The sequence below is a fragment of the Protobothrops mucrosquamatus genome, unplaced genomic scaffold, assembly GCF_001527695.2.
Source record: "Protobothrops mucrosquamatus isolate PMUCROS unplaced genomic scaffold, P.Mucros_1.0 scaffold_107, whole genome shotgun sequence".
Lineage (NCBI taxonomy): Eukaryota > Metazoa > Chordata > Lepidosauria > Squamata > Viperidae > Protobothrops > Protobothrops mucrosquamatus.
The window spans coordinates 216,687-227,590 of NW_015386183.1; the positions used below are offsets into that span (position 1 = coordinate 216,687).

The following is a 10,904-nucleotide window of genomic DNA, read 5'->3' on the forward strand; positions in this document are numbered from 1 at the left end:
TGGCGCGCGGCAGAAGTGCCCCGTTTGATCCTTTACAGCCGCCGTCCTCTGCTCGGTGAGTGGTGGGGGAGACCTCGGAGACATGGCAGGACGCCGGTGGGTGCAGCAGTTACCATGACGACGCCATGGCGGGCGGGTCACTGCTCAGCGCCGTCCACAGGTGGAGATGAGAGGGGAAGGCGCGACCGGGTTTGGAGAGCCGGCGCTTAGAGAGTGGAAAGGGCCTTGAGGTTATGACGGGCGGGCTCTTCCATGGCAAGCAAAGCCCCGAGCTTCGAACGAAGCAAACCCTTCGCTTCCGACTTTTCAATGGCCGAGCCAACTTTAGCCGCATCGCAAGGGACTCGTCTTTTTCTCTCACCCTGGATTCAACAGACTTATATGCAAAAACAAAGCCTCCCACCGTTAAGGCGGTAATCACACCCAGCGACAAAGCCCTCAAGACTGTCGAACTTGCAACAGAACCCCCCTTCGAGCCTGCCCTTGTTTCGGCGAGGATCAAAGCGGAGGTGGCGATTGCCATGGCGACAGGTTGAAAGACTTGGCTTACTTTTTAGTCTCCTCCCCTTCAGACGCTTAACGAGCCTGGCCGGCATCAAGCCATAATCTGCAAATTATGCCCGCCCCCCCCCGCCAAATCTCTCTGTTCGGGACTATACGACTGGATTCCAGAATTGGTTGGGTTTGAAAGGAAAGGTTTTATCGTTTGCCTCAACGTACGTGGCAAGCCTACAGTGGGAAAAGGTCAACCTCTTCTCCAAAGCACCTGAGGGCAGGACCAGACATAAGGATGGAAACCTATCATGGAGAGATCCAACCTAGAACTAAGGAAAAATGACCTGAGAGTGAGAACAATTAACCAATTTATTAAGGCACCGCTTGCCTTAATAAAAGACAAGTTGCAGTTCGATCAGATTAACACATGAGTCAGTTACTGCTACTGCAGTATGTACTGCTACAGTACATGTACTGCTACTGCAGTACATGTACATGTACTGCTACTGCAGTAGCTACATGTACATATACATGTACTGCTACTACATGTACTGTACATGTACTGCTACTACATGTACTGTACATGTACATGTACATGTACTGCTACTACATGTACTGTACATGTACATGTACATGTACTGCTACTACATGTACTGTACATGTACTGCTACTACATGTACTGTACATGTACTGCTACTACATGTACTGTACATGTACATGTACATGTACTGCTACTACATGTACTGTACATGTACATGTACATGTACTGCTACTACATGTACTGTACATGTACTGCTACTACATGTACTGTACATGTACTGCTACTACATGTACTGTACATGTACTGCTACTACATGTACTGTACATGTACATGTACTGCTACTACATGTACTGTACATGTACATGTACATGTACTGCTACTACATGTACTGTACATGTACTGCTACTACATGTACTGTACATGTACTGCTACTACATGTACTGTACATGTACTGCTACTACATGTACTGTACATGTACTGCTACTACATGTACTGTACATGTACATGTACATGTACTGCTACTACATGTACTGTACATGTACATGTACATGTACTGCTACTACATGTACTGTACATGTACTGCTACTACATGTACTGTACATGTACTGCTAGTACATGTACTGTACATGTACTGCTACTACATGTACTGTACATGTACTGCTACTACATGTACTGTACATGTACTGCTACTACATGTACTGTACATGTACTGCTACTACATGTATGTATGTTTTTTAATATGTGAGCCGCCCTGAGTCCCGTTGGGAGAAGGGCGGGATATAAATCAAATAAAATAAATAATAAATAAATAAATAAATAAATAAATAAATGTACTGTACATGTACTGCTACTACATGTACTGTACATGTACTGCTACTACATGTACTGTACATGTACATGTACTGCTACTACATGTACTGTACATGTACATGTACATGTACTGCTACTACATGTACTGTACATGTACTGCTACTACATGTACTGTACATGTACATGTACATGTACTGCTACTACATGTACATGTACATGTACTGCTACTACATGTACTGTAGCTACTGCTACTGCATGCAAGAACATCTTTTAATTGTGAATTAAGTTATCCATATTAATAACTAGTTATATCTCTCACCTTTCCTTAACAAGTGCTGTATGTATGTGTTATATGTGTGTGTGAGATATGCATTTCTAAAGACTATACACAATGCATTTGACTAAGTGGACTACATGGGGAAATTAATGTGATAAAATATTAGTATTTAAGGAACAGAAGACTCTTTGATCACAATAATTGTGTATAAAGTGAGGATAGTAGAAGAAAAAGTGGGTAGTGAGGATCAAAGAAGAAATTACTAGAAGGTTCTCAGAAGAGCGGTAAAGTATAACTAAAGGAGAATTGAGTATTTGTCCATATAATCAACAAGACTAAAATTTGACTTGATGCCTTCTATCTAATTTTTGTACAGGTGGTCCTTTTTTAGCGATTGCTTAGTTTAGCAACTGCCTTGTTTAGCAACTGTTTGCAGTTATGAAGCTGATGAAAGAGTAACTTTATGACCAATCCTTAGATTTATGACCTTTGTAGGCCTGTAAAGCAAAGCAAAGCAAAGCAAAGCTGAAGTAAGATCATAAGCATGGTTGTGGTGTCACTTGTCATAGTTGCTGGTCCTAATTGTGGTTGCTAAATGAGAACTACTCTAAAATAGCCCATGTGAGCTTAATGCCTTTTCTAACATTTTATTTAGAGAAACAGAAAACCTGGATTATAATATACTGGATCTATCAGTTCTGCCTTCCCATGTTATTATTTTAGTTGATCAGAATGATGGACATCTCATTTCATTATACTATCTTAAAGAGTTCTGTAAAATCTAAGTACAATAGAAATAAACCTGTACTTTTTAACAAGATTACAATCCTGCTTATACAGGTAGTCCTCTACCTATACCAGGGGTTCCCAATCGGGGGAGCTCGCACCCCCCTGGGGTTGCGAGATGATATTCCAGGGGTGCGGAAACTTGGGTTTTCAAAATTGTAGTGTATATGCATAATTCATTGCCGTTATTTCGAACTTTTGTAAGGGATACGAAAATAGATCAGAAGCGTTCTAGGGCTGCAGGGTATAGAAAAGGTTGGGAGCTGCTGACCTATACGGACAGTTTGAAATTAACAACAATCCTGAAAAAGTGACTTATGACTGTTTTCACACTTATGACCATTGTAGTATCCCCATGCTCACATGATCAAAATTCAGATGCTTGACCACTGAGTCATATTTATGAGTGTCCTGGGGTCATGTGATCACCTCTTGCTACATTCTGACAAGCAAAATCAATGGGAAAGCCAGATTCATTTAACAACCATGTTACTAACTTAACAACTGCAGTGATTCACTTAACAACTATGGCAAGAAAAGTTGTAAAATAGGGCAAAACCCATTTAATTAACTGTCTTGCTTAGTAACAGAAAATTTGGGCTCAATTGCAGTCATAAGTCCTCCTGATGGACATAAATGAAACCTTAACAACAACTTGAATAGGGATAGGAAATTAAAAGACAATGGAATTGTATTTGAACATCTTATTGTACAATCACAAAACTTTATTAATCCTCGTTCATGAAACGAATCATTGTAAAATAACGACAATAAACTCATTGTAGTATTTAACTATATACGATAAACATTAAAATACAATTCCAATTTTATAGTTTTATTTTAAGAAACATCCACAATGAGTGACAAAAAAGAAACCAGTGAATCTACAGACACGGGAGATACCACAGAAGGTGGTGACTATGAGGATGATTTTGAGAAAGACCTTGAGTGGCTAATTAATGAAGAAGAAAAAGAAATTTCTGATGATATACAGGTATTAAGAAAATATAATTGTATACCAGTATACATAGAATAAAGATATCCAATACAGATTGATTAGAAGAGTTGCTGAACGCAGGATGGAATTTAAATGGTTTATGATTAAATGCCAAATGGCAGTCAGCTATTCTGTGGCTTGATTCACCATCATGTTAATAACGTGTTTGCTTACTTTTGGGTCACTAGGTTTTATGAGTCTAACGACTGTAATTTGTAAACTATTACAATTTAGTTGAGTGGAACACAATCTGAAGCCCCAAGGATTGTGAAGTCCCTCCAAAGCTTTTGTGAGTCTACCAAAATTGTGACTAAATTATGTAACAGGTATTGTGATAAAAGGGAAATTATTAAATGCATAACTGAAAAAGATTGTTAACTATGTTTGATTTCCATTAAATATAAATTAAATAAATTTAGGAATTTGATGTGCAGACTTCTGTGCAAAACTTTAGAGCAGTCCTTAGATCAGAAAATTATATATTCCCAGGTTAGCATAGTGTAAGAATAAATTGTCATCCAATAAATCATGCTCAAACAAATTGTGCTTTAAATAGTACATGAACCATGACTGTGCATATTGCCTCCTACATTTTGTATAAATAGATATTACATTTTTTTTCATAGAATCATGATGACAATGAAGAGGATTTTGAAACTAACACTGACAAAGACTTAGAGGATAGAAAAAATCCTTCACAAGATTCTCTTGAGCCTGAAGAAATACTGAAGGATGAGGAACGAAATTCTTCACAGGAACCTCCTGAGCCTGAGGAAGCCCTAAATGATGCATCACAAAATGAAATACATTCTATATTTGAACTTGATCCTAAGGCATTGGAACCAGCATCTGATACAGATAGCGAAAGCTCCGGTCAGGAATCAAGGCTAGAAGACAAGGAGGAAGATGATGAAGATATAAAGCGTTATATCTTAGAAAAAATTGAAGAAGCTAACAAACTTCTGTTGAGTCAGGAGCCTTTAGATGAAACAAAAGAAAGAAAACTAAAATTCAATGATAGTATAGTAGAACTAGAAGTACCATCTCTGATACATACAGAAGCAGATAAAAATGATCCTTACAGAGAACAAAACATTGCAGGTAGGCTGTCTCAGTTGCGCATTTCTAACGAAATAGGACAGGAAGATATATCTCTGTCCATCAATGGTAGTATGGATGATGAGCACAAGGATGGCAAGATCCTAGTAGAAAGAGATGGGAAGTTTGAACTCTTGAGTATCCGTGACATTGAAAGTCAAGGCTTATTTCCTCCTCTGAGTATTTCTTTCAGTGACATTGAAACTCAGCATGTTTCTCCTAAAAGTTCGTATGCTAGTGCTTTTGGTGCAAAAGACGAGTCCTTCTTGCAAACACCTATAACATCTTGTTCTCCTTCCAAAGAACGATATTTTTTTTTCCCTCAACCACCACCTATTCGACCAAGCTCTGCCATCAATATTACGAGGAATATAGAAAGGGGAAGGAGCCCACGCAGGGTCCAGTCAGCAAAAGTGAGCCTTGATATAAGAAGTTCTACATTCTGTTTATCACCCAGGCAAAAAGAGCTACAAAAACAAATAGAGCAAAGAAGAGAGAAAATAAGAAGAGAGGTGAGAATATTAATGATGTGGTTACTTTTACAAATCTATGATTAGGATATGGAAGCAAACAATACCCTTGATTTGTTCCTCTTGCAAATAATATTCAGAGTACAGGTTTTATATATGGGCATTGTTTAGCTGTCATCTTTTATGCAGTCATTTGTGTTTGAAAACTTCTAACAGGAGTGACTTGAAAATGAACTTTAAAATAAATCCTGTTGGTTCATATCTTAAACTTAGCATGCTCTGTTTCATCTTTTAAAACATTGCTAATACTATTCCATTTGTAAGGCTGTGTCCAGAGGTCAGTTTCCCTTGCTGGCTTTGTTCTTATTATGCAATGGTAGTTTATTTAGTGTACCTCAATTTCTTAAGTTTTCACAATATACCGAACCATAAATTAACAACATGAACTCGATTAAAAAAACCACATACATTAACGTTTGATTTATGATTCAGGGTATTGTATGAACACGTATTGTATGAACTGTTTGCAGTTCTAAAAGCAGAAATGGTTTGATGGAGGAGGGAAGCCATAATCATCAAATAACATGAGGCTTCACTGCAGTTGAGAATCTTACTAATTTTGAAAACCTATTGTGTTTACCATTATAATAGTATCTTTGGCTAAAAACAAAAACAAAAATTTGGATTACCTTGGCTCTAATCAACATTTCTTTGTCTTCTGATCCTGTAAAAAAATCTCAGAATGAGAAATCATGTGATTTTGGGTAGTTCTGCTCCTGCTTACAATCTTTGGGCCAGTCTTCCTTTATTTTCAGTGTCTCCCAAGCTTTCAAAAGACCTTGAGATAGGGGATATATTGTGGAAGAACAGCTGAAAATCATGTTCTTTTTTTTCTAGTCTGTATCTAGTCTGTGATGGAAAATTATTTAACTAACTAACTTTTACGATTTCCATTCTGGAAATTCATAATTCTTTATGTTCTGAATTTTTTTCCTAAAATTGTCATTATTTGTTAATGTTTTAATCCAAGGAAGAAAACCAAAAAAAGATGTTCGAAGATGAAAAAAAGAAAGAAAATGATAGAGTCTTCCAGGCTTGGCTGCAAAGGAAAAAAGATCAAATGCTGCAGGAGAAAAGAGTTCAGCGTGCCAAAGAAATAGAGAACTTAAACAGCAGGGTAGGATGAAGTTTCCATTATTCTTCTGTGGTTGGTTCAGTTTTAAAAGTTTAAACCAAGTTTTCTTGATGAGGATGGATAGAATTCAGCCTTTTATTTCCAGATGCAACTATTTGTATGTCAAGGACAAATCTCACTTACTTACAGATAATATAATGATCAGCTATTTAGAAGCCAAATTAGTGTGGTATTAAACATTACTGAAATTCTTTTTGTTGCAATGTGTTGTTTGTGTGAATATTTCCCCAACATCAAATATATCCTAACAATAATTGCAAAATTTCAATTTCTAGATGCATAGTCCTTGCTTATGTCAGAAAATGTCTAGAGTTTGCCACTTTGTTATAAAAAGTATGGAATGTTAATTTTGTAAATTAATAAAATGGTTTATGCTAATATTTTGAAAATACAATTGGGTAATATAAATTGAGTTATATTTAAAAGTTTGTGAATCATTCTGAATTTTCAATATTTCTGCATAAATATGTGATGGAATATGCACATGGACAATCAGTGGCTAGGAGTTATTGCAACACAGAGCTATCCTAGGAAGGAGGCAGTAAGTCTCATCAGAGAGAGAGAGAGAGAGGCCCAGATTAAGAGACTGTGCAGTCTCCAGCTGTATGGAGGAAGGAAGCTTCTGGATAGTTTCACCCTAGAACCTCTTAGGATGTATCTAGTAAGTTAGAAGGTTATAGTTTTAGTTAGGCAAGATTCTATTTGTTAAGTATAAGCAGATAAGGGATTGGACTCATTGGGATTTTGCTGTCTCTTTGGGTTTGGGCCTAACAAAGTATGTCCTAAAATGAGATCTGTTCACACAAGTCCTGAAACTAGATGAAGAGAACCCAATAAATGAATATGTCAAAAACATACTTTTTCATTGATTTCTTGAAGAAAATAATCAAAAGCTAGATATATGTGTGTGTGGCCGCATTGTACAAACCTTTAGGATTATTAGTTCACTTGAAGGGAAAAATGGAGCCGGGTTTTTCAATCAATGGATTGCTAATCAGGTATAAATGTGGGAAGTACTGTCTTATTAAAGAACAGAATGGCGGATATTCAATATCAAAGCCTGATCTTCACAATATAGATATGTGGAAATATGTCATGGCTTGAACAAAGGTGATTTCTTAGGACTTCCCAAAAACAGTTGTTGATGCTCCCAAGCTGGAAAAGGTTACAAAACTATTTCCAAAATGTGTGGACTCCAATAGTCCACTGCCAGGCAGATTGTGTATAAATGGAGGCAATTCAACACTATTGTTACTATCCCCAGGAATAGTTCACCAATCATGATCACACTAGGAATAAGGAGTGTAATAGTCCAGGAGGTCTCAAAAAACCTGAGGTAATATCTAAGAAAGTAAAGGCCTCACTTGCATTGACAAATGTCAGTGTTCCTGAGACCATCATCATGAGAATACTGAATAACGATTTACATGGCAGAATTGCAAGGAGAAAGCCATTACTTTCAGTTAGTGTAAGACCATGTTCGGTCTTATCCAATCTGTGAAACGTACTGGCAATAGTCTCATGATTGGACCTACTTTGCTGCCTTTGGGCCAGGACAATTGATAGAACTATGAATTCTGAATTGTATCAGTAAACTCTTTAGGAAATTGTTAGGATATCTATGAACTGAAGCTCAAGAGAAATGGGTCATGCAGCAAGGCAGTGAACCAAAACACCAGTTGTATAACCCAAGAATTAAAATCAAAGAGCCAGTTTGGTCTAGTGCAGGGGTAGGCAACCTCGGCTCTTTTATGACTCGTGGACTTCAACTCCCAGAATTCCTGAGCCAGCTATGCTGGCTCAGGAATTCTGGGAGTTGAAGTCCAGGAGTCATAAAAGAGCCGAGGTTGCCTACCCCTGGTCTAGTGGTTAAGGCACCAGGGTAGAAAGTGAAAGACAGTGAGTTTGAGTCCCACCTTTAGGCATGAAAACCAGCTGGGTGACCCTGGGCCAGTCACACTCTCAGCAAAACCCACTTCATGTTGTTGTGGGGAAAATAGGAGAGATTGTTATGTATGTACTTCACTTCAGTTATTTATTTGTATTCCACATTTATTATTTTTAAAAATAATAAATTCTAAATTAATTAGAATTCAAGTCCACAAACATAGGCAACATACCTTCCTCCTATGTTCCCCTCAACAACCCTGTGAGGTGAGTTGGGCTTAGAAAGTGAATGGTCCAAGGTCACCCAGCCAGCGTTCATAGCTAAGGTGGGACTAGAACTCAAGTTTCCCTCTTTCTAACATGGTCTCTTAACCACTAAACCAAACTGACTCCTATTATTCATAAAAATAATAAAATAAAAATAAAATACTAATTACAAGAATTAAGATGCTTCTGAACACATGCAGATGACTGGTTTTGTATCCAGTGTATCACTGTTACTGAATATGGAATAATAATTAAGATGGAATTGTTAGTATGAATTATTTTCAGGTTGTGTTTATGATGTAATCTCTTCCCTTTTCCACTTTTCTGATATTATTCTGGAAGGCAGATATGCATCTACAAATCATAACCAGTTCATGAATACTTTTTCTTTTGATTTTAATAGATTACAATGTCTCATGCCTTCAGCTTAGGACAAATTAGTTTCATGACTCTAAGAATCAGTATAGATTTTCTGAATTTTTTTAAAAAAATATTTTTTATTTTTAAATAGGAGAATAGAAATCCAGATGACGCTTTCAAGTTGTGGCTTAAAAGAAAACAGCAGGAACAAATTAAAGAAAAACAGATACAAACCCTGAAAGAGCAAGAAGAGGGTATGTTCTTCCTTCCAAGAACAGTTGAAAATGACAAAGCTTATAAACAGTAAGCATTTTTGTTTTTCATTTTAGGAACCAATATAACATTGTTATTTTAATAAGATCTGGATGTTTTTTCTCCAGGAAGCAGATGAATTTTGGTCCGTTGTCTTCTCTCGTTTTCTCCTGTAAATGTGTATTTTTCTCACTACATTTTGGATCAATTTAGAGAATATATTCGCACAATATGAAATAATACTGCAGTTTGAAAACTTGGATCAATTTAGAAACCATGTTTTTAATACAGTATTATATGTTATGAAGATGTTATGTAACTATAGATTAGTCACTTTTTTCTTTTTGCCTTACAATACTAAATGTTCAAATACGTTGTTTATCAAGTTGATCTGCTTTAAACTGAATGTAGTGATTAAGTGAGGGGTTTGATTCAACACCAAATAACTTTAGATCATAGCCAGTAACAACAGAAATGAAATTTGGTTATTGCTTGATGAGAATAGTTTCAGATTCAACATTTAATCTTTTACCAAAACGCTTGGGCTTATATTTCTCTGTAAGCTACAGCGTGATAATATGCTATGTTAATGAGTAATAAGTTCACTGTCATCAAAAGATTCAAATACTTACTGGTCTCAATATTATGAACTATAGTCCAAATCACAGGTAATTGTCTAATAAGACTTTTAGATGTATTCTGTCCCAGAATGTATCTTTTTAGGGATAGGTTATCTGCTTGTACTACACAAACAGCAAAAATGAAGTGTCGGTTAATATTCAGTTTTAAACATGATTTCATTTCTATGTAGATGGCTAAGGAGGAAGAGACGTGAGAAGCGAGAAGAGCAACTAATTGCTAGAGAACGATCAAAACAGTTTAGGCAAGAAGCCAGAAGAGCAAAGCAAATAGAAAATATTATCCATTCAATTTCTGAACCAAAGTCCCTTCGCTTTACAGATTAATACTGCTGAGATTTAGAGGCCCTGGATGCCTCGTGTGTTCCAGAATATCTTGCATAGCTTTGAGATTGCCTGTTGGAAGTGGTTTCTCTTCTGGAATATTTTGAAGTCCTTCAATAATGGCTTAATTTTCTCTTAGTAATTTTTCCCCATCTTAAACTTGGAATAATTATCTATTTGTGAATAGATTGGGATTGCCTTCTCAGTTCTATAAAACTTACATATAATAAATACTCCTACTGCAAGTATGGTGTATTTTTTTCACATCTGGCATTTGGTTAGAAACCCTACACCATCAATCACAGCTGATGCCAAAATAATAGAACACATTATTTATGTATGTATCAAAGTTTACTGTTCATTCAGGCAGCTGAGCTATTTTAAAGTTCCACTTAATAAAATTTCTATTTTTCTGTTTTATGGGCTTATTACACATTCAGCAGTAGTTATTAAGGACATGCAAATATCTCCCATTTTTCAGAAACACTTTCTACTTATTTTGAAGTA

General features: G+C 36.5%; 1 protein-coding gene across 3 annotated transcripts; it reads left to right on the forward strand.

Moving 5' to 3' along the window:
• Window positions 1-10,887, forward strand: CCDC181 (coiled-coil domain containing 181). 3 transcript variants are annotated; one of them, XM_015815960.1, is made up of 6 exons: window positions 1-160; window positions 3,743-3,903; window positions 4,533-5,516; window positions 6,505-6,651; window positions 9,335-9,486; window positions 10,247-10,887. In XM_015815960.1, the coding sequence occupies exons 2-6, from the start codon at window positions 3,766-3,768 to the stop codon at window positions 10,398-10,400; spliced, it is 1,575 nt and encodes a 524-aa protein (XP_015671446.1). In that variant the 5' UTR covers window positions 1-160; window positions 3,743-3,765; the 3' UTR covers window positions 10,401-10,887. The 3 variants fall into 3 exon arrangements, with proteins under 3 accessions (XP_015671446.1, XP_015671437.1, XP_015671454.1); XM_015815951.1 differs by having other exon boundaries at window positions 1-96; XM_015815968.1 differs by having other exon boundaries at window positions 1-55.
• Window positions 10,888-10,904: the final 17 nt, after the last annotated feature.